Source organism: Pteropus alecto, unplaced genomic scaffold (assembly GCF_000325575.1).
Source record: "Pteropus alecto unplaced genomic scaffold, ASM32557v1 scaffold11, whole genome shotgun sequence".
NCBI classification, from domain to species: Eukaryota; Metazoa; Chordata; class Mammalia; order Chiroptera; family Pteropodidae; genus Pteropus; species Pteropus alecto.
The window spans coordinates 10,295,583-10,321,269 of NW_006431956.1; the positions used below are offsets into that span (position 1 = coordinate 10,295,583).

General features: G+C 32.9%; 1 protein-coding gene across 1 annotated transcript in view; it reads left to right on the plus strand.

Moving 5' to 3' along the window:
• MALRD1 (MAM and LDL receptor class A domain containing 1) overlaps positions 1–25,687 on the plus strand; it is a 533,295-nt gene that overhangs the window by 187,843 nt on the left and 319,765 nt on the right. Inside the window, 4 exon segments of the mRNA XM_025043397.1 lie at positions 6,111–6,141; positions 6,185–6,264; positions 6,267–6,329; positions 9,281–9,443. Of these exon segments, the coding sequence (XP_024899165.1) occupies positions 6,111–6,141; positions 6,185–6,264; positions 6,267–6,329; positions 9,281–9,443 (337 nt within the window).

Here is a 25,687-nt window from a genome sequence, read left to right on the forward strand (position 1 = left end):
CAAAAATGATGTATTATTGAATTATACACTTGAAACCTATATAATTTTATTAAACAGTGCCACCCAAATAAATTTAAAAAATAATTAAGTAATTAAAATAGAAATTGATCCAGGAGGATACTAGAAAAAAGACTTGTTATTTATTTTTAAAAAAATTTTTAATTAATTAATTTTATGTGACATTGGTTAATGAAATCCAATAAGTTTCAGCTGTACACTTTAACAGTAAGGCATATATATATATATATGCCTTATATATGTGTGTATATATATATATATTTACATTGCATGTTCACCTCCCATAGTTAGATTTCTTTCTGTCACCACATATTTGACCCCTTTACCCCATCTACCTCCCCACTACCCCCACCCTCTACCCTCTGGTAACCACTAGTCTATTGTCCATGTCCATGAGTCTCTGTTCGTCCTGTTCATTTGTTGCTTTTAGGTTTATATCCCACAAATAAGTGATATGTGATTTTCAACTTTTTCTGTCTGGCTTATTTCGCTTAGCATGATTATCTTGAGGTCTGTCCATGTTGTCACAAATGGCAAACTTAACCATGTAATAGAAAGTCCTATGATTCTTTGTGTCATGTTTAATGATGTTGGCCATTCTCAGAGTAGGTAATGATGGTAAATAAAGTTAAATAGTTCTCCCCTCACCTCGAATCAGACTTTCAGAGTAGATTATTAAGTAAGAATTGTTGCCAGACATTCAAATTTAATAGTAAGTATCCCAAAGGGAGTACGTTTCACATTACTCTTTCCATCCTACATGAGAAAGGCAAGAAGTATGTTCCCTTCAGCAGAATACACAACAATGTTCTTACATCAAAGGTTCTTGGTGAGGGAGCTGGGTTATTTGGAAAAACACCTGTGACTACATTACAACACACCTTTTGTAAGCTGGAAAAAGAAATCACCTAGGCACTTTTCATCCATCTAACTTAAAATGTCAGAATTCAGTATGTATATTAGAATGATTAGTTACCGGAAGTATTAATTATTAGAATGAATCTCATCATCCAAGGTATTTAGTGTTTTATTTTTCTCAGGAAAGTAGTCATTAAGTCAGTGGCATGCTTTGTAACTAATGATGCCTTAAAATGGAGAAAGTATGGTAACTACTTACAGGACGCTTAACAATTTTTACGATGTCCTCCCTTACTTGCCGAACATTTTTTTATGTTGTTGTTGTTGAGCTGACAAAGTTGATTGGATTTTTGGCATCCCTCCTCATTTGCCTCAGCATCTCACCGGTTTTATTTAAAAATACTTGTTCAAGTTTCATTTCTTTATGCAAAGAGTAGTTTGTTTCAGTGGAATAAAATGCCAAGGGAAAAAGAGTGAGTACTTTTGTCTTCACTTTTAAGATATTGCCTACAGCTTTTCATTTTATAATACTAAACTTTCTGGTGTGTCCATTATATTTGCCTCAGAATAATAAATAAAATGAAGGCAATTTGTTTTGAGATTTTCTTTTCTTCCATAACTTACTAAAGATAGACTTTGTAGAAAATACAAAATGTTTAGAATATTTACATTTTAATAAAAGACTTCAAGGTAAAAATCAAGAAATTGGCAACTCGGTGATTACAATCTTAAGTATTCTAGTTTTAGTGTCTTGGGTGTAGCATTATAAAGTGATTTAGTATACACCGAGTAGAAGAAATCGTCCAAAGCCAAAGAGCCATTCAACTTAGTACTGTTATTGTGTTTCTAGAAAATAAAGACAAACTAACAACCTAATTTTAAACTTCAAATTAAAATTTTAAATTTTGTCAGCTTTTAATTGAGAGAATTACTAAATGCCAAAAATGGAAGAAGCTAATAAAATACCTGGATTTTTGCTTAAAAATTGTTCAATCGCTACTTTATCTTATTCACAGTTACTTTTAGATTAGTACAATAGCTATAAAAATAGAAAATACCTTGTACTACCTGGAAATTTTCATTGAATCTTCGTATTACAGCAAAAATATTTCAGAAAGAGCTGATTTGATATTGGAGGCAGGAAAAAAGGCACCACATAAAAATGTCAATAGCTGGATCACAATAGTTATAAATTATAGCTAGAGAACAGCCTTGTTTTAGTAATACACACTCTCCCAGAAAGTAGACCTGACACAGACGCTTCAGTAAGATCGTGCTAAGTGCAGTTGTTTCAAGCTTGTGGGTGTAACTCTGAGCCATTGTAGTAAGTGCAATAGGAAAAACGTATGTTTTCCCCTGGAGCTATAGATATTTCAAATTTTTGAATTTTCTGAAAGTCAATTATATTTAAACCTTGAGTAGCGATTTTAGATATTTTAATTAAATAAACTTCTTAACATCAGAAGTCGTGCTTAAAAAAAAATGTATTGTTACTTGGAGATAGATAAAGAATGACTATGCATATTATTCAAGTAATTCACAGTTATAATATGTCTAAAGCTGGTAATGAGACCTAAAGATGTTAAAAAAAACAGTTTTATTGCTTAATCGCCATTGTGGGAATGGCTGCAGAGAGGGCAGTCTAGTATAAAACAAGTGGGAAAATCTGTTTTATCAGAAAGATTGTATTAGTGTAGGATAAAGTATATCATATTTGTTACAAGAAAGTCACAGAGCGAGGAGTTAGACCATTGAGATCATCTGGAGCCTGAGTCATCTACTTAAAATGACAGGTGTGCAGGCGGATTGGGTTCCCTGTGGCTGAGGGATGTGGAAGATCAGATCAAACCAGCCTAATCTATGCTTCTTATTGAGTGCAGACTTCAGTCATTTGCATTTCACCTTTGCAATTTTGTTTCATCTGCAAAGATTTCAGTGTTTTTGTTCAGAGACTTAACTATCATTGCTACCAACTTTAGCCTGTCTATGCAATTACAGGCAAAATCATCATCATCATCATCATCATCATCATCTTACAGTTTCTTTTTTAGAGTAGTGGTCCTTTTACCTATCATTCTGGATTATTTCTGAGATGGAAAATGAGTTGTCTCTACTTTTCCTAAGTACAGACTCATCAACCTCCTTTTTCTAAAATATCCACTCATGTCCATAATTTCTCCTTAAGGAGGACCATTTTCTAGTTTGAATTAAAATCAGGCCTAAAAATGCAGTTAAGACTACTAGTTTGAATAAGTCAGACCCGATGATCTAAAAACCACAACACTACACATGTAGCACGACATAGAGATGTCAAATATAATTTAACATGCATTTATTTTAATGTTAAGTTGAGCTTATAAAAGAGAAAACCCCGAGTGAGGGAAACAGAGTATTAAAAACTGGAACAGAAAGCATGATGTGGCTGCCAGAGTTAGGGAGTAACAGAATATGGGGTGGATGAGAGGGAGGACAAGGGAAAGGAGGGCCAGAGGGATGTAACATCCCAGGGCTGGGGTACCACTGGGATCCAAAAGAAACAACTCAAAGTTTATCTAGAAGGGCTCTTCTACAAACTAGTTGATAAAGAATTCTCACAGAAAATCAAGCCTAGTAAATTATAGTAGCCAGCCTCCAAAATATCCCCCAGTGATCCCTATTCTTAGTATTCAGGCCCTGTTTACCAGTCCCCTGTCACACTGAGCAGGACTGACCTGTGTGATCAATGACCCATATTGCAATGCCTGTGTGTGATTTCCAAAGCTAGGCTTCTACTGTCTTCTCTTGGATCATTTATTCTGAGGGAAAGCAGATATCATATCAAAGAGATACTCTAGAAGCTCTGTGGAGAAAGTCCAGGAACTGAGACCTGTTGCTAAGAGCGGCACTAACTTCCTAGGCATGTGAGCAAGCCCCCTTGGAAACAGATCCTCTAGCCCCAGTAAGCATTTAGAGGGCTGCAGCCTTGGCTGACATCTTAATGACAACCTTGTAAGACTCCCAGTGAGACCCGCCAGGCCAAACCTCCTCTACATTTCAGATTCATAGAAATTGCGTGAGATTATAAGTGTATCAGTTTAAATTTCTAAGGTTTGTTATGAAAAAATAGAAAACTAATAGACAAATAATTAAAAATATTAAAGGAGCCCAAGCCCTAAGATAATGGTATGACATTATTTTTAAAAAAGTTTTTGAAAAATAATCAAATTGGCCTCCTCAATAGGAGAAATAAAAATCAATGAAATAAAAATCTCAGGGGATAAATTAAATAGTTGAAAGCCATCATCAATATTATACTCAACTGAGAAAAGCTAGAAGGAAATATCAGAGTGCAGCATATAGATATGGAGAAGGAAAATGGGAAAGATAGATTTATTTGAAGGATAGATCATAAAAGCTAATGGAGTCCAGAGAGAGAAAAAGAAAATTGAGGAGAAGCAATTTTCAAAGATATAAGAATTAATGTAACACATGGATTTAAGAAGCCTAGTGAACCTCATGCAAAATATTATAGTAAGAATAAATCCAGGTAGAGACTCACGGAAATGAATTAGAAAAACAACAACAAAAAAGAGAAGATTATGTTAAAAACAGCCAGAGATTAAAATGCAATTACAAGAGAACCACAATTAGATAGCCGACTTCACAAGAGCAAGAATGGAAGTCAGAAGACAATTGAATATTATGTTCAAAATTCTGAGAAATTGTAACTGTTAGTCTAGACCAAAGCAAAACTCAGGAATGAGAGTGGGAAAAAAGACTTTCAGAATACAACATCCAAAACCAAACAAAAGACGATTTTACTGCACTAGACTCTTACCAAATAAACTATATAAATGTGAACATCGGAATAAGACAGCGTGAACTCAACAAGGACTGAGGTGGAAAGGGGAATAGACAGCAAAGAAAATGGCAAACATATGGGTGGATCTAGATATACACACGGATGATGAGTATGTAATGAAACCAGTATTTATACACTGCTGAGAAGTATAGAAATTGACACAATTACTTTGGAAAACAGTTTGGAATTATCTCGCAAAGTGAAGTCGTACATGCTCCGTGACCAAGCAATTCCACTCCTAGGTATGTCAGGAGAAATGTATGAGTCAGATAAAGAAAACCTCAAATCGAGCCAACTCTCAAAACATTAATGGCTAAAAAAAAACCATGTACTATATTCATGTAGTAAATATTTTACAACAGTCAAAGTTGATGCACTGTGTTCTTACAGAACACACATGATCATGGACGGATCCATGTACAATGTTGAGGAAAAGATAAAGTTGCAGAAGATTGTATACAGAGGAGTCCGTTCATCTCACATTCAAATCTAAACTATTTATTTATTTAAAACTGACCTATGAGGCGCTCACTGTATATAGTCACTATTCTAAGTATTTCATAATGTTAATTCATTAAATCACATAATGACCTAATAAATAAGCATTATAAAAGATTGTTTGGCATATATGCAAATGAGCAAAATGAGTGATAATCTCTATCATAAACTTACAAAATAGAACTGTAACGAAAGATTTACCTGACTGCCTTATCCACTAGTCTGTACACTATTTTATTGCAGTGACATCATATTTGGTTTTAAATCCATTGTACCTACCACATGCATGACATAAGAATGTTGTTAATAAATGTTTATTAAATAACGTACTGTATACATTAGTTAACTTCTATCAATTTCTTCTAAATTCTGTAATTTCAGAAATTATTACTTTAGTTTTTAAAACATTTCTAGATGAATACTTCTGGTTTTGGTCTCTTTTGTAACCTTGAATCTTGCCTGTGTGAGGCTATGTGAGATAAAGGTGAGGGGACATTAGACTCATTGTGGCAGTGGAAGAGCAAAGTTTATTTACCTGGTGAACTAGAAGGTTTAATCAGACCTGGACTCTGCTTTCTTCTGCCAACATCTGGAACTCCCTTGGTCCCTGCCCTGTCCTTAGACCTCCTGTTTATTCGGTGAGCTCTGAATAGTTTTTCCATAATTTCCATCTGTACGCCACCTGTTTTTATATTCAGTGATATCCAGCGTTATTTGCCATTGCTGTCCAAAAACTCCAATTTGTATGTTTATATAAGGAAGTTCAGCAGATTAGCAATTAGCATCAAATATTCTTTATTCTGTTGACTATGAAGCGTACTTAGAAAAGCTTATTGAAATATTTAAAGGAATAGAAAATCTGCTAAATGGTTTCTGTATATTATTTCTTATCAAGGTAATTTGCCAGTGGACCTTCCAGCTCCCCCATAAATGATTATCACTCATTTATGGGAACTGAAGTCCACTGAAGTGGACTTCAGTTCCCATAACATTACCTCCACACAACCGTACAGACGATGAATTTGTTTGCAGATCCTGTGGTCCCTATGTTGAAAAATCTAGAAATGTGATTTTAGATGTGACTGTCCTGACAAGTCAGATGAATCATCCTGTGGTAAGTGAATTACTAAATTATTTTAAATATAGCCATAAATAGATGCTAGCATAATCTCTAAGTAGCATAGCCTAATGTCCCAGTTAGAAATTTTCAACGTGGCTTAGAAGAGTTTTTTAATACAAAAGTTTTTAGTATAGAAAATCGTAATAGAAAAGTCAGCATACATTCTTCTATCATGGCCAAGAAAAGTGTGCCTTTAAATTAATGTTTTAGATTTGAAACAGATATTTTCATGGACTACTTGATTCCAGGACTACCAATTACTAGCTCTTTTCTATCCACTCTCCTGTTTGTCTCTATTCTACTCACACTCATGAAGTAGGAATGTGTAGGGAGGAAGCATTGTAATGCCTCACATTAGATGAATTTGTTCAAATTTTACCATTGCCAAAATGCACATATATAGCTACTGATATGTCAAATATGCACTGCTCATAAGAAACCGATTCTTGTACCGATCGGCCCTCCAACCTATGTCCTGTTGAAAGATGATTTTCATTTGCTGACATCTGCCAATCCACAGCTTTTCCAGAATGGATCAAAGGCAAATTATTTCATTTAAAAGTGAACTTCTCAGCCAAAGATACAGTATAAGAGGAGAAAAATTAACTATGTCTGAATGGGCGAAGCACAAAATCAAGAGTGAACACTTTGTGATATTTTCCCTTCTCTACTCTTTATTGAGGAGTATGTGTATTTACTGTATTATCATATTTTCTCAAGGGTTCTGATAATATTAAAGGTTCAGAACATACAGATAATACAGTGTCTAGTGAAACTCTGATTTGTCTTATGTCAGCCTTATCAAGAAATTTTCGAACTTCAAAATTGAAAAGAGGTTTATGTTCTTTTAACCCAGAAAAAAATGCTGCTTAATGAAAAAAATAAATTAACTAATTAATCTAAACTAAAGAACTCATAAAATTGAAGCTGACTCACTCTGTGACTGAGAAGAGACAGTAATTAACTCAAGTGGCTAGGGACATATACTGTTCTTCATGGATGGAAGATAAGATAATGGAAGATTTTATATGGTAGTCAGACTTTCTTATGGGAAGACACTAAAATCCTCTTATGATCATACATAAGTTGTGGTGTTTGTAAAATTTACACAAAATCTAATTAATTACAACTAATGAGTGTCTTTAGTGAATACTGACTTTCTTCTTGTTCAACCTTTAAGTTTTAGAAATGTCATTTATGATTGGATAGGAAGTTTTGATAAGTTCTTTAAATGTCCTGAATGAACATCTACTATTAAATTATTATTTTTAAAACATGGGGATATTTATTTATTTTGAATAAACATGAATTATTACCATTTTATTTCTTTTTTTAAATTAATTATTTTATGGTGACATTGGTTAACGAAATCCAGTAAGTTTCAGCTGTACATTTTAACAGTAAGGCATATATATATTTACATTTTATATTCACCTCCCATACTTAGATTATTTTATGTCCCACATATTTGACCCTCGTCCCCCCTACCCACTAACCGCTGGTAACCACCCCTGTCCCCCCTACCCACTAACCTCTGGTAACCACTAGTCTATTGTTCATATCCATGAGTCTCTGTTTGTTTGTCCTGTTTGTTTGTTGCTTTTAGGTTTATATCCCACATATAAGTGATATCATGTGATTTTCAACAACAAAAATGTATTGTACACTTAAAAATGTGTTAAAGGGGTAGATTTCAGGTTATATTCTTAACCCCAATAAGGAAATAGAACATGTGAGACTGCAGAGCATAGACAGATTTATCATAATATTTCATCTTCCAAAGAGATGAAACTAGCAAGATCACACAATTTGCTCAGAAATAAAATGGTTATGTCATTTTATTTGGAAGATGAAATCTACCCTCTAAACAAATTTTTAAGTGTACAATACATTTTTGTTGACTATAGATAACAATATGTACAGTAGGTATCTAGAGCCTATTCCTCTTGCTTGTCTCAAACTTTATGCCCTCTAATGGTTTTTTAAAGAGCTACAATTCTTATCTTTTTCAATGATATGAACAAGATTTTATTGAATCCTAAATCTTTGCACAAGATAAATACAATTATATGGTCAATATTAATGTTAGAGATTAAGTAACACACTTGAACATTATGATTACACGTCACTTTTTTTTGATGGAATGTTTCCATTTCAAGTTTTACAGTAAATCTTGAGCCCAAATTTCTAAATGATATAGTGGTATGCTATAGTGATGCTGTTTAAAAGCTGGAGTACACACCAAACTTTTTATAGTATACACAAGAACTCACTGAATTGAATCTTTTCTTTTATTCAAGCAGTGGAGGATTTAAGACAGACAGACAGACATGAACACATTTAGAGACAGAAAGGGAGAGCATTTTCACATACAACCTATGTATTTAAAAAAATATGGGACTTGAAATTTTGTGTAATGTTAGAATATGGTCATTATAAGAATATTGAAAACTTTCAAAGAAAGAGATCCAATATAAAAGTTATTGGAAATCTTATTGCTTTGAACTTAAGTAATTCGGAATTTGGAAAACCCCTTCAGAGACTGAGCTGAAGTTTAACTTTGTAATATTGCTGTAGAAAAATAACAGACTTACCAGAACTTGGAGGTCATGCAAGCAATGTAGGCGTTAAGTCAGAAGAGGCTGACAATGCCCCTGTAGGAGCTAATTATTGCCCTTGTAGGAGCTAATTAAAATCTCACCTCCTTATGAAATCAGATTCTCTATCTCCATATTTCAGTTACTATAAGTATGTTAATATAATATATCAACATGTCTTTAAAACTCTTACAGTGGTTATACAAACCATTTGCATAATTATTTTAATTATGCTCAAAAATTAGACAGTAATGAGACAAGAGTAAGAAAATGCTGATGTGGGTAGAAATTGCCATTTATTAACACATTTATTTTGATTAGCTGGTCTTGTCTTCTATCCTATTCAAGCTATGGACGTCCGCAGCTTTGAGAAAGGAAGCTTGCGTGAATGGTACCAGGCAATCCCAGAAAATTTAATTCAAGATTCAAACACCTTCCAATGGGGACTCGGTCATGAAACCAGTATTCATCATGGGGAAGAAAACCACAGGCCATCGGTAGATCATACAAAGTAAGTGACCACATATTTTGAACATGTTCCTCAGGAGCTGTGTATTAAGCAGTTTCCAAGAGTCTGCTCCACCACCTCCCACTAGGCCAGGGCTACTGATGAAAGTTCAATTTACAGAATGAGAGGGCTAAGTGTATTCTTTCATATAAAATTTTTTAAAATTAAATTAAAAAAAGGAGTGAATGCTCTTGTGAAAGTCTTAGAAAAATAGAGAAAAGCACAATTAATACAAATAATTTGTAATATCACCACTCACTAAAAAGCACTGTTAATATGTTGTTCTAAAATTATCTATTCAGACACTTGAAACTTATTGATTTCATTTATCAATGTCATCATCATAAGTAATAAAAAGAATTATCTATTCATTTCTCCCCACCAAATCCCTTCTCTCCTCCAAATCCTTCTCTCGTTCTCCTCTTTTTCTAGCTCCTCCTTCATCTCCTTGCCATTTTCCCTCTTCCAGTCTTTGCTCTTCATCATTGTTTATTTTCTTTTCTTTCAGGGTTCAATAACTCATATCTTTCAATAACTCATTCCCCTGATTTTTCAGTCCACAAATATATTGAGTGCTCACTGTTCTACAAGATCCTAGTCTTCCTTCTTTCCTTTTAGTGGTTTCGAGGAAATGTTACTAAAGACAACAAAGGAATCCCCATTTGTATTACAGAGAACCTTTTCAAAACCTCGATGCCTCCACACTTCTCCCCTTTCTTTCAGGGTTCAATAACTCATACCTTTCCCCTGATTTTTCAGTCCACAGATATATTGAGTGCTCACTGTTCTACAAAATCCTAGTCTTCCTTCTTTCCTTTTAATGGTTTCAAGGAAATGTTACTAAAGACAACAAAAGAATCCCCATTTATATTACAGAGAATCTTTTCAAAACCTCGATGCCTCCACACTTCTCCCCTGTTAAAGCTCCATGATCCCTGGCTTCTATGGCTACTTCTTCAAAGAAAACTGATGGTGTATCTGCTGCCTAGTGCATGGTTGCCTTGTACTGAAAGGGAACCGTGGTACCTTTAGTGTACAATGACTTTCTGTTCCTGGGCTGCCTTTTTCACCCTGGTTCTCTGAGCTCTCTTTTGTTGTTTTGGTTCTGTTAAAATGGTTCTGGTTTTATTGTCATTCGATTTCAACATTAGCAGCCTGGTTGTTCAAAGTGTATAGAGTAGCAAATATTAGTACTTGGTTTTGATCCCATATGACAGTTGGCAATTAATTTTTGAAGTTTCAATATACAAATTTTTCTTGGGCTGCTTCTGACTCACACAAAAACAAAGGTGATTTCAGAAAGTTTCTCTGGTTCATTCAAATACCCTTCTCCCCCTGCCTCCCGCATTAATAATCTATTTCCATTTTTTTAAAAAGGCAGCCTAGAATCTTGCTTCTAAGTAGTAAAGTTATAGATAGAAATATGATAACATATTATAAGCACAGTAATATAATTAATTGGCTTATATTGTTTGTCTCTCACTCTTCACAACCCCCACCCCCACCCCACCCACCCCCCAGCTCCAAGAGACTGCAAATTACCGGACTAATCATGGGAATTGTCATTTCCCACAGTATTTCATTATACCTAAGTAACTGGTATATAATAGGTCTCCATAATTATTTATTGGATGAATTAGTTGATGATTAGGATCTGTATATTTATGCTTTATAATAATAGGCTACACATCACAAAATTAAATATATTTTAAACAGGAGTACTTAATAGTCAGAAAATGTTTAGCAAATGTGCTCCATATGACAATGAATCATGGAAAAGGGAGCAGTCCCTAAGCTTATGTGTCCTCTAGCCTTCCTTTGCCCTTCTCTCTTGGCTTCTTCACAGCCAAGGAAGTTTTGACATTTTTTATTTTGTGGTAAGAAATTCTTCTTATGCATCATATACCTTACTCTATGGCTTGTAGTGAAGCTCCAAGTTCAGTATTCCAAATTTTGTTTTTCGTATATATATATTTCCAGGGAAGCTTATCTAATTTAGAAAATGCTTTTCTCTCTCGCTCGTCTGGCTCTAGAGATTTAAAACCAGGTTTTTAAGACCATTACATCTGAATAGTTTTCAAGACCAGTTTTGAAAATCAAAAAGCTCCGTGCCAATTCTTTCTCTCTTTTCACATTGCATGACCCCAGTTCTCCCTAAGGCAGAGACTGCTTCAGACTGACTCAGTTTGATGATCATTCATAAGCAAGTGCAAAAGAAAAAAAGCACATTAATATATTTTAAAATATTCTCTCATATCATATACTTAATGAAGCAATCAGAAGTCTAGAAAAGTTATGGTGGCGTAGGATTATGTAGGGAAGTTCCCATTGTGTAGTCGAGTCTTAAATAAGGTCTTAACGTGTGTTTTTCATCATGAAAATGAAATGGTAAAAAGCAAAATAAATTGATATTCCAAGCAACATTCTACGGCTCATTGATCATACTTTAATGGACTAGTCTTTGTATCTGAGGATCCGAAGTGAATTTGGTGGTCTAAAGTAAAGGTTATATATCTTTACTTTTCAGTTTGCTTATTTGTGGAAGAGTAACAACATTCCATACAACTAGTTTATCCAGCACTTTTATATGACTTAGAAAAAGCCACTTCTTCTTGGGCGGAGCTTATGCGGCCATGGCCTTGGCACAGGTCTTGGTGCATGGGTTCTCCCTTCACCTTGCTCAGTGGGACAAATGAAGGACACCTGGCATAATTTTTTTTCCCCTAGAGTTGAAATCAAAGCATATAAAAAAAAATTTTCAACTATAATCCAGTGAAATCATAAAGTAAAATGCATTCGGTGTAAATATTATCATTCGTAATTTTCATGTTCTTTTGGGATTGGAGTTGGATGAAATTTCTATTTCCTTTAATTTACACAATGAAAGGGAACATTTAGAGGAAAAGTGTTAGTATTTTGGAAAAAGAACCACAATCTAGTGAAAAAAAAAAAAGAATAGAAGAAAAATTAGTTTATTTTCATTCATACTCCAAGAACTACTACAGCGCTTGGCAAAACCAATGGTCACATTCAGTTGAGAATTTTTAAAAATTGTTACTTGCTTATCATTGAATCAAGATATTTGAATCGTCTAGCATCTGAGCTTCATGGGTAGTTTAAATTTAAATATGTTTAAAATATTGTAGATTTGGAAATATTGTTCAATAGTTCCTCACAGTTCGTGATTTCATATGATCTCAAAAAACTCAACTCTGACTTCCTCAGTCAGTTTAACTGGCCAAGTCTTTTAGCCCAGACAGTTTTTCCATAGAATGCAAACTGGTTCAAAGCTAAGTACAATAAATTTTATAATCATTTTTTTTTTTCCTCAAAGAAGTCTTTGTTTGACCCAGTTTATTCATTTTGACTGCTAGAAGCCAAGGAGAGCAGTTTTGAGTTCTTGGTCCTCAAATCTGTTTTATTTGACTAAATACCCATCTATTGGTTAAGTAAGGCTTAATAATAAAGTTTATTAGGAGTAAGAAATCCTCCCCTTGGGCTAAGTTAAATTCTCCATGCTTTATTGTTCATATGGAATGACATGTAGTGACACACATATGTGTATGCTAGGTTAGTGGTTAGAAGCCTTAGGAGAGTTTTCTCAAGATGTGGATCGAGAGCCATTGAAAATGTCTATGTATGCTGTATGTTTAAATGCAGATTCTGAAACACTTGGATCAGAATCTTGGGGAATAGAGCTGGAAATCTGTATTTTTTAGTATAATTCCTAAATGGTTCTAGAACCTCATGTTTACGGTCTTTCATGGCAGAAAGTGAGAACAATATGACTGAAAGACAGAGGGTGGCTTTCTTACCCCCTAAATCCGATATTGATCAGCATAGATTCATTTTTCTTTAAATCTAGTGACCAGCAAATAATTTAAAAAATAGTACGAAATGTTCTGAGACAAACAAAAATTGTTCTAAGGTAATTGCATTTAAAATAAAATAAAATAAAATAAAATTTGTGTTATAAAGTAACTATTATAATTGAGAAATATTTTGGGAGAAAACTCTTTATTCTGAGTCGATCTAAAACACATAATTTAAGGTTCCCTCTGCATCGCCTCATTCACTGTACAATACCCAACATGTTTTCTCAAACCTTTTTGCCTACGTGTTCTCTAATTCTAATAAAAATAGCTCCTGTGTTTCTGTTGTTATCAAAACAAAATGTACCAACTTCCTGATTATCTGGAAAAGACAGATATTTTAACACATTTTGGTATTTAAGGTTTGATGACAGATTGTTGAGAAACTATTTGAACACAAACCATCTCATTCAAAATGCTGATTAGATGGAACATAATTTCTCATTTATTTTGCTTATTTGTAAAGGAGAAGTGCTTTTGCTTAGATTTTTCGTTTTATGTATAACACTGATCATTGTCATTCAGGTGGAAATGAGTTATAGTTCCCACTGTCCCAAATGTACCTAACTTCCTATCTATACTCTGCATTTGTACAAGCTTGACATTATAAACTAAAAGCCACATAAATAATGCAAATTGTCTCTGTGACATAACTATGAATATCATAATGTATCTAAATGCTGGATATAAATGTTATGAAAGCTTCAGTAAAACTGAAAATATTTTAATGTTTTCTGCTCTGCAACAGTAACAATTTTCAAAGCTTTAGTCTCATAGACATTAAATACCAGAATTATTGCTTTCTGAGAGCCTTCTCTGGTAAGAAGATAAGTTAATATTTTATAGGCCAATTTAGATGCCTTATCACTTTCCCAACATAATTTATAAAAGCTCCATTTTTATAAGCCTTGAATAATGGTTAAATACCAGTCTTTAGAAACAATCATGGTGAAATAAAAATAAAAGTATAAACAATCAAAATCTAAATTAACTGTACTAATTTTCTCTTAACTGTTTTAATATCTGTGGCAAGTAGCATATCTGGCAGTGTTGCCACAGTACTGAATATAAAGCATAATTGTACCTCTAAAACACAAAGAAAAATTGCTTTTATTTTAGACTGTCCTTGAGTTTAAGCATTCTATTTACATATATATTAATAATTTGTTTTAATTAAGTTAATTAAATCACTTTAAATTTTAGTCCAGTGTATTTTAACTTGATAAGTAATTTTAAAAATTAACTACTGTGACTTGAAAACATGCAATTTAAGAGAAACCCATGCTGAAAATAATACCTGTAAACCATACCTAAAAATTTATTTATGTATATATCGCTTAGGTAGTATTTTTGCTATATAGGGTAAAATTTTAAGAATATATTCAGAGTATGGTGTATGATTTTGTTGTGTTACCAAAGATGACCATTTACTAATAAAATAATAACTTTTATATCATGGTTATAATAGTATTCAAAAATAAAAAATTATTTTCACTATGTAATTTTTAAATAAGCTTTTCCTGTAAACCACAATAAAATGAAGTAAATATATTTGTATTCCAACTCCTGAACAGAATTGTCATACAAAATCTGAATGAAGAAATATCTTTCTTTAAGTAAAGATAAATTAGATTTAATTCCTATATTAAGACAAGGACTTAAAATAGGAACATACTATATCACAAATGAATCATTTTTACATCATCAGTATGATCTTCTGACTTAGTGATTTATGCAGATACATCAGTTATGCAAATCAAAGATCTTGCTGGCCCAGAAGATTCAGTGGCTGCCTTGACTAGGCGCACAATTACATTAGACATGTATTTCCTTAGCACCTACTCTTGAGAATAAAAAACTTAATCAGATGTGGAACCAGCAGATACATAAATAGATGTGTAATGCCCAGTAAAAAGTGTCACTTGATGAAAGAGAGGTCCACTCTGGAGGGTGAGATAACATTTTATCAGGTCTACAGGTCTATCTCAATTGTGTATCTGTCTTTCATAATACCTGAAGGGATTTTGTCTTTTTTTTTTCTGGATAATACAGATGAACTAAAATAATAATACTATGGGAAATATACTGATTCCCTTAAGAATTTTTAATTTTCTTATTTCTACAAAAATCTTTTTATTTTACCACAGAGAAGAAATTCGTTTTTATTGTGGAAAAAGTTTTATATATAGATAAGAAAGATAAATGATATTAACTTTAATCCTACCTTTATGATAGAAGCATTGTGCATTTATGCATATATATTTTTAACAAAAAGGGGTTCATATCAAACACATTGTAGTATAATCTACTTTTAATTTTACATACAATCTATAAGCAGCTACTTACCAATACATTTTAATGGGCTTGATAGTATTCTATTAAATGAGTGCACCAAAATTCACTAATTCAATTCCTCAGTATTTGGTTTATGAGTTGGTTTGTTTATACACAAATTTAATTTGTCTACTCTGTACAATATACAGCTTTGTACACATTGCAGATTATAGCCTGAAACTTAAAAATAATATACAGAGTAGAATATTTATACTAATTATTATTTATATTTTAAAACAATTGATTGATAATTTTAAGTTATTTCCCCCAAAACGTGTCTGTTTTTTGTATGCTTGCCAAATAGTATTTAATTATTTTTTCATATTTTCCAATTCGATACATTCAAGTAGCAGCTAATTGTATATTTTTCATCTTTTTTAATAGTAAGGAGAGTAACTTTTGTGTGTGCTTTGTCCAAATGTATTTCTGTGTGTGTTTCCTGTTTGTGCTTTTTGCTTAGTTTTTAGTTTGTAGTGCTTTTTTTTCTTATTGATTTATAAGATCTATTAAATCATCAAGGAAATATTTTTTAAATCTGTTTTGCATGTTGCAAAGATGTTTCCTATTTTTTATTAGTTTTTTTTGTTACTGTTTGTCATATTTTCACATCTCAAAATGCCTAGGTTGTATATAGTTATGTCTGCAAACTGTATCCTTTATAGTTTTTTTGTTATTATTTTTTCCAGAGTGATATTTTTCCCTGGGTTGATTGAGATATAAATGAAATAGAACTTTGTGTAAGTTTAAGGTGTACAATGTGATGATTTGGTATATGTATATACTACGAAATGATTACTACAAGTTAGTTAACACATTCATCATCTCACATAGTTACCTTGTGTATGCGTGTGTGTGAGTGTGTGCATGTGTGTCTGGCGAGAACATTTAAGATCTATTCTCTTAGCAAATTGCAGGTATACACTACATTACTGTTAACTATAGTCACCATGCTGTGTATTATATCACCAGAAATTATTCATCTTATAACTATTTCCTCCACTCCCCAAACCCTCTACCCCTGGCAACCATTATCCTATCTGTTTTTATGAATTTGGCTTTTATAGATTCTACATATAAGTGAAATCATACAGCATTCATCTTTTTCTGTCTGACTTATTTCAATTAGAATAATGCCTTTAAGTTTCATCAATGATATTACATATGAATATATCTGTGATATTATATAATATTTTATATAGATGATGCATTTATATATATATATCACATTTTCTTTGTCTATTCATTGGTGGAGATGTAGGTTGTTTTAGATACTGATTTCATTTCCTTCCAATAAACCCAGAAGTGAGATTGCTAGACCATATGGTAGTTTTATTTTTAATTTTTTGAGGAGCCATCCTACTATTTTCATAATGACCGAACCATGTTATAGTCCTACCAACAGTTCACAAAGGTCCACTTTTCTCCACTTCATTCCTAATACTTATCATTTACCTTCTCGATTCTTGATGATAGTCATTCTTACAAGGAATGAGATGAAGTCTCATTTTGTTTTGGGTTTGCATTTCCCTGATGATTAGTGATGTTAAGCCCAATTCCATGTATCTGTTGGCCATTTGAATATCTTTCTTGGAAAAATGTCTATTCGGGTCCTTTGCCCATTTTTGCGTTGGATTATTTGAGTTTTTTTTTGTTTGTTTTTTTGTTTTTGTTTTTTATATTGAGTTATAGGAGTTTCTTATATAGTTCGGATATTAAGTAGATATATGGTCTGCAAATATTTTCTCCATTTCTGTAGGTTGCCATTTAATTTTGTTGATATTTTTTTTGCTGTGAAGAAGCTTTTTTACTTTGATGTAGACCCAGTTGTTTATTTTTGCTTTTGTTGTTTGTGCTTTTGGTATCACATCCAAATACTCATTACCAAGACCATTGTTAAAGAATATTTCCCTATGTTTTCTTCTAGGAGTTTTATAGAATCAGTCCTTACATTCCTATCTTTAATCTTTGTCTGAAAAAATAAGCATGAGTATATATCTAATATAGTTATTGTCAGCCTCAAGTAAGACAACATATGGAAAACTGATCAAAGTACATGTCTCATAATGCAACTTTAAATGTTAATTCTTACATTGTAATTAAGATTGGAAGGATATGTTGGATCGAATTGCAGAGAGTCTGAAATAATATGCTAAAGAATTTAATATTGGGCGTGGGGGATGGTAGCTGCTGGGACACACAGGAATCATTTCTATTTTTTATGCCAATGAGCCAGAAGATAATAGAAGTACATTAAAATTAATTCTGCTATCTATGTGTAGACAAGATTGAGAAAGAAAACACACTGCAGATAAGAAAATTAGTTGAAATAATTGAGGTGTTTTATTGGCGTGAACTAGAGAGAAATAGTCTCTCTGGAAAGTTAACACTTTATGTCTTCTTCGGACCATAAGCCCCAGTGAGGTAGAGGCAATGCCATTATTTTTACCTTTTATGATGAATTATTACATTTCTAGAGTACTCAAGAAGAATTTTCTGCCCTGTTTGTAACATACATTCACCCCAATACACTACGAATCACTATCAAGAATAAAGGGAAGAAAATGGGTCTCTAAAAGGAAATAGAGAAATTCGCAAAAAAAAAAAAAAGTGCCTTATCTTTGATGGCAGTGGAAGATTCCCCCCAAAGCATATCATTATATTAAAGGTTAAGGGAATTGAGTGTTTATATCAGAATTAAATCAGATGAGAACCTTGACTAGAAGTTACTGGGGATGGTGGAGAGTATATTCGACTGTGATCAAGATGCAGGAAGGAAATGGTACTATTTATGCTTTAGAACGTTTGTCAAGGAAGCTATATCTGCAAGTGGAAGATGGGGTGGTTGAGATGGAAAGACTTTCTGACTTCAGAGTTATAATTTGTTTTAGTAATATTCTTTATGGCCGTCCTCACTTTCCAGATATTTAGCATTCATTGAATTTTCTGCATATACCTATATGGGTTTATTTTCTTTCTCTTCCTAAGTTGTAAGTCTCATAGAATCCACAATATTTTTTTTTCTGTCTTTCCTAAATCCCAGCACTGAGAAAAGTGCTTCGAAAATGCTTTCGTAACGTGTTTTCTTAGTTACCTAAATGTGTCTCTTACTATAATCTGCATTCAAACTTAATTTTATTCTAATGGAAACATTTCTTCCTCTGCACCTGCTCGATATAGTTCTATTTCAATTTGACATTTTAATCTTCATTATAAACATTATTAATTTAGTTTAATTTTCAGTCACCCAGAATTACCATAAAAGTGGGTTTTTAAACTTCTGTCCATTTAAAAGAAATTCACTGAATTGCACTTAAACTTTTCTATTGGTTTGAACAAAAGAAATCGAACAAAAATTAATAATGTCCACAGGAGGTCCAATACAAAAATATACAGTGAGCTTTAATAGAATGGAAAAGAAGTTTCTACTATCTCCTACATTTGTTGTCTAGTCATTTAGTAGGCATAGAAATACAAGGACTGTGCATTTTCTTTTTGGTGTGAAGGTTTTTGCTTAAATGTGATACTTCTAGTTTGCATTTCAAGGAGATATTTATTTGTAGGTTAGTATGACTTTGATGCAATTATCCAAATATCTGTGACATGAAGAACATAAATTATTCCTGAGGGTTTATATGATATCCAAATTAAACCATGAAATAGGAGCAGAGGTAGTGTTTATTAACAATGCTATCTGGCACAGACCTTTTCTCTTAAGTACTATTTACACTGATCTTACAAAGTGTATCTTTTAGAACTGCAGTCATAATGAAATTCAAAGTGTAGTTCCCTAATATGATGGGTGTTTCCAGTAAGATAACTATTTAGAACTAAGGTTCTTCAAGTGCTTGGTGACATTATTATTCAAGGAGAATAGTTTTGCGTTAGTTATCAAGGTTGGGAGACATAGACTAAAAATGGTTTATTCAAAAATGGGTTTGTTTACATTTTTGTTCTTTTTTAAAGGCCATGTAACCAAAGGGTGGAAGATTGTGATCAGTGCTTAACACCTAAGGAATATAGAATAACTATTATCTTTTCATGCAAGATGGATACATACCTCTGCATAGATTGACTACATAGTGTTTGTTTTAAAAATATCTACCAATATACATTAAATGTATTTATTAAAAAATTATGCACAGCCTTGCACTTAATAGGTACTAACACAAATGTGCTTATCAGTTAGTAGATAATCTAAATGTATTGGCTAAAGAAGGCTATTATGTTAATTTAATTATTTATTCTTTAAATCATTTTTCTCTGGAGAATTCAAGTGATTTATCAGTAGTTAACTTTAAATGGTATAAATTAAATCTATTTTTTATTACTTAAAACCTACCTTTAATTTGCCTGTTTTAAAGAACAATACCTAAACAGTTAAGTAAATGCTGTTAATTTCTGATATTTAAGTTCTCCAGCATATTCTCTGACTACACAGAGCTGACGGAGGTCTGATAAATGAACAGTGGTGGCTTTCAAATGATGAAGCATCTTAGAAATGAAAGCAATCCTAATTGAGTGTTTATTATGTGATAGAGTCAATGTGGATGCCTTGTATCCATAATCATATTGAGTCCTCCTGGTGAACTTTGAGAGTGGTGTGATTATCTCTGTTTTACATGTGAGCAAGCCAGACTTTAAAGATGTTAAATAGCTTGCCTATGAGCACACCCCTTAGCAACCCTCAGAGCTGGAACCTTTAAATCCAAACCTCACAGATGCTGAAGTCTGTGCTCTTAAACACCATCCTACATCTTCGTGTGAATCCCTCTTGTTTAAATGCCAAGCATTTGAAAGATTCATCATGACTCAGTTACAGTTTTGTGCCATTGTAGATGGAGAGACAAAAAAACTGGTACTCTAGAAATAATTCTGAAGAAAAAGGAAGAGAAGATAGGAGAAGTGTTAGTGATGGCAACTGGAAAAGAAAACGATAATGTTCAACGCCCAGAACCATTCTCGCCTGCCTTCTTTCTTAATGTTCAGAATCTAGATTTTGTTGATGTAAGCCAATCAAGACAATCTCATTCCACTTTGCTGAGGACTGTTTTAGTCCAGTGGTTCTCAAACATGCAACATAATTACCTGGAGAGCTTGTTAAAACAGAGAAATCTTGGTTTGCTCCAGAATTTCTGATTGAGTATGTCTGGGGGAGACCCTAAGAATTTTAACAGATTCCCTAGTGATGCTGATGCTGCAGGTCTAGGAACCACACTTTGACAACCCATTTGTTTAGACAAACTCTAGTTCTTAAAGTTGGCAGCATGTTGGAATTACCTGGAGACACTGTTAAAAGATGCTGAAATCCAGGCCTTATGCAGATAACCCAAAAACACAAGCTCTGGACACTACTCTTTGCCCTGATTCTCATATAGACATGGCTCTGAAAAATAGGCTTATAACTTTCATAACTTTTGTACCTTTCTCAACTTCTTAGGTATGTGTTCACATGACTGGACTATTTTTTTATGCCATTTCCCCCTAAAGATAACTATTTCCTCTCCTAGAATTATAGTTCTTTTAAATTTCTAGAGTTTTTGTTTGTTTGTTTGTTTCTGAAATGCTTTACGGTTTGTTAGTTAGCAAATTGAGAAACCGACTTTCCTAGTTGGGTGTTTTATGTGAGGGATCAGCAGGCTTTGGCATGATTTTTTCAATAAAGATAAATGTGGTCTTCATCATCTTGTGAACATATATTTCATGAATAATTTAAGATTATTTGGAGCTTTTATTGATTTTTTTCAAGATTTAAGTATTAACAGGAATTGGCTTTAAACTTATGCTCGATCTAAAGACCTAGCTAGTGATATTTGCAAAGACCCAGCATTATGATGTCATGATAAATTAGGATTGGTTTATAAAGGATGCAGTTAATTATCTTATTGGTTACTCATGTGTTGATTTGTTAAATTGTTATATACCAGTATTTGCTAAATAAAATAGCCCTTTGGAAGTCTTTCATTATATATAGCAAAAATGTGTCTGAAGAAATTAAATTGTTAGTTAAATTGTACCTTCTTTGCCTTATGAAGATATGTGTGAGAAATTAGTTTCTAGTTTGTTATACGCACATGACATAATTTTTCTGAAAAATTAGTTTGGTTTTGTATTTTCTTGGGGTCTGAAATATATTACTGTTTATGCTTCTCTCTTCATATTGGCTTATAGAAAGCTTAGAATCAAAATTTTAATCTAACATTAGTGATTCTGTGAAACTTATAGAATGTATTTTGTGATCTAGTTTTATCCATGGCCCCATTTAGTGTCTCAGCTCACTTCCTTTTGTGCGCGTGCACACACACACACACACACACACATGCATACATCTATCTTAGTTTATGATGTTATACTATATCATATATTTTCATAAATAACATTATATTTTGAGAACACGGTGAGATTTAAAAAATAATGCGAATTAAATTAAGAAAGTACAAGCAGTATTAATGACCTCATTAGAAATGTACTAGTTCTGAGAACTGTTTTAATCAGGCTAATTTATGATTATAATTGTTTCCATTTTTATGAGTAATTCCATTTTCCTCATTATTCAGTATAAAATAATTAAAAAGTATTCTTAAATTTTTACAATCATAAGATTAGAAGAGAAAGCATATATAGTATATATAAAGTATATGATATTTCCTTCAGGCAATTAAAAATATTTAGATATTTTATTTGTGGCATAACAGCACAAGTAATGCAGTTTCTGGGATAATAAGGTTTGGATTCAGATTGTAGGTTTTATAAACTGAATCATTGCTAATTTTTAGAATTGTCTCTATATATAGACAAATTTTTATAAGACTGTGGTGAGTACATATATACATAGCTTCATAAATGTATACACTATATTCATAAGATCATTTATATTCCCTAAGAAACTTTACTTTCGAAGACATGTTAAAATGCAATTTAAGAGATATTTTTGCATACCTATTATAAGAAAATATTTTAAGCAAGTAACAGAAGGGAAAGCAAGGATTTTAAAATTTAAGAATATAAATGAGATAAATTTTTAAAGTAACCTAATTTAAATGAAACCTATTGTTTAAAACAGAATATAAGGACCAAAATGAAGGAACAGTGTTATTTGGGCACAGAGGAGGAAGGCTTGATAGTATACAAAGGAAAAGAAAATTATGAGTAAAGTAATTTTTGAGCTGGTTTTAAAGATCTATAAGAATCAATTTCACCAAAGTTAAAGTGCTGGTTATACCTCTCATGGCAAAATTATAAAAATCAGTTATATTATCTAAAACCAATAACTCAGAGCAGGTGGTTGGCAGGGAAATGTTTGATTCCCAGATCCAGTTGCATGGTGACAGGAGGAGTGGTGGTCCCGGAAACAGAAATGAAGATCCCTTAAGTAAGAGATAACGGATAATACAAGAAAGAAAAATGATAGCGGAGGGGAACATTCTATTTATTGAGTAACGTAAGTCATCAACAGACTGTATTCTCAGTGACCATTGGAAATCATTGGTGCCAAAGGGGTAATACAGTCACTCAGTTGTAAGAAGAATATGACTATAGAATCTCAAGAGTATCTTCTTTTAGTGTAGCAGGACTAGAAAAGGGAAAGAATAGTACACAATATCTTGGCAGAGAGGCTGAGATGCCGGGAAGCATTAGGTGACCGAGAGATTAAGAAGTACAAAGCTTTTGGCTTTTCCTTAGAGAGCCCAGCTCCTATCAGCTCATTCCATACTTGAATTAAGGTGATTTACTGCTGGGCATTTTGCCTGCCAAAAGTAAACATTTATGCTCTCTCTGGAAGGTATCATGCAGAGTCTCAAATGCCCTATCTATTGCTAGTCACAATATGTAAAAACAAAACAAAACAAAACAAGGTAAACCTAGAATTCCATACTCAGTAAAACATTCTTCAAAAATGAAGACACAATAAATACATTTGCAGATAAATTAAGAGAATTTGTCACCAGCAGACTCACACTAAAAGGAATAATAAAGGGAATAAATGGAAAATAATACTAGATGGAAATAAGGAAATGAATTAATGAATGAAAAGCTGAAAGATAAATATATGAATTAATAAATGACCATTGACTACATAAAATAATAATGTTTATGGTCTTTATATATAAATACTATATTAATTTAAATACACAAAAAGCATAAAAAGCAGGGTAGTGGGTACTTCCAGAATGGCATGGTAAATACCTCTGGAAGTCTGCTTCTTCATAAAAACAGGCAAAAATTATCAAATTTTTTCAAAACTCTGGAAATTAAATAAGAGCTTGCAACGATCCAAGAATGTTACAAAAAATATGGTTTCTTTCGTACCTGTCATATATCCATCCTAATCTATTCATAGCCACAACTGACTTGAAAACCAACAGCCTTGCAGTTTTTGTTGCTATGAAAACCAGCAGTTTAGTAGACATTGGAGGGGCAGAGAAGGTTTAGATCTTCCCTAAAGCTCAATCCCCAGGTAATTATATCATTAGTTAACTGGCAGATCACTGAAAAAATTTATTCTCAGAGTTTGTCCTTATTTGACCTGACTCAGAGCTATGTGAACAGCCTTATCCTCAAGGAAGTTATTGATAATAATCAGCTGCAATTATTTTAAGTTACCTGACACCATTGTGGCACACAAGAGTCTGATCAAAACACTCAAAAAAGAAACCTGTGGAATGAGGTCTATAAGGGGCTTTTAAATGATTTGCAATATTCCTGGGACTCTAGAAGGCCATACATATGCATACCTCGAAAATTCCTGGGAAAGGCATGTACAAACAGGAAGTGAAGGCAAAGGCAAATAAACTACCTCCTGGAGCTTGTAAACATGCCACAAAACATTCACAAACCTCTCAGCAAAGGCTGAGGACTGTATTGGTTCTTTGTATTTAGAGAAATCTCTATTTAGTCATCAGATGGCCACAAAACTAGCTTGACAAGTTTTCAGTGGCTGCACAGACCAATGAATAGATTGTAGAAATTTAGTCCTTAGTGTTGCTTATAATACCAACAAAAATGACAGCAGTGGAAGCAACAACAACCCCTAGGGGAAGAGAGATGATTTCCCAAATTTAAGAAACACACACACAGTATGGCTCATACTCAAGAAGCAGTCAAAAGAAACTTTCCCTTAGGAGGCCCAGACATTGGACTTACTAGACAAAGACTTAAATTAGCTATTATAAATATGTCCAAAGGAACTAAGGGAAACCATATCTAAAGAATTAAAGGAAAGTAATATGAAGATACCTTATCAAATATGAAATTTCAATAATATAGGAATTATTAAAAAGAACCAAAGAGAAATTCTGGAGTTGAAAAGCTCAATAGTTAAAATGAAAAAGTTCACTGGAAAGGATCAACAGTGTGATACGTGTAGTATGTAAATACATATGGATGATTAATTGGAAAAGCAAGGTGAAAAAAAGAGCATATAAAGAGAACCATTAGTTTTTTAACTTGCAAACCATTAGTTTTTAACTTGGAAATCTGGTAGAAGTCCAATTAGGAACCTTCTGTGGAAATAGAAGATGACCAATTTTATTTTTGAATTTTTTAGTTTAGTACACCTTACAGATACCAGAAGTAGTTATCCTTCATCTCCTTAACTTAGTCTTAAGATCTTTTCTTTTCCTCCAGATTTATTGAGAAATAATTGACATATAACATTGTATAAGTTTAAGGTGTACAAAGTAGTGATTCTATATATGTACATATTGTGAAATGATTACCACAATAAAGTTACTCAACACATTCATCTTTAAGATTTGTATTGCCTGGCTTAGGCTCCTTATTTTGGCTTCTTCATTAACTCACACTCACATTCATCCAGAAAATCCTTTTATTCTCCAAATGTGACTATTTCATTCAACAGTCTCCTAACCATCCTTTCAAACTTAGTTGAATTTTAACTCTTCTGGAAAACGTTCTCTGATCCCTTTCTCTTGTCTAATCGAAATAGTTCTTCTCTGGGTCTTGTCTGGTACATGTCTCAGGATACATCAGTATTAATTTACTTGTCTAACTGCTTCAGGATGCTGTCAGCACTTCCAGGGA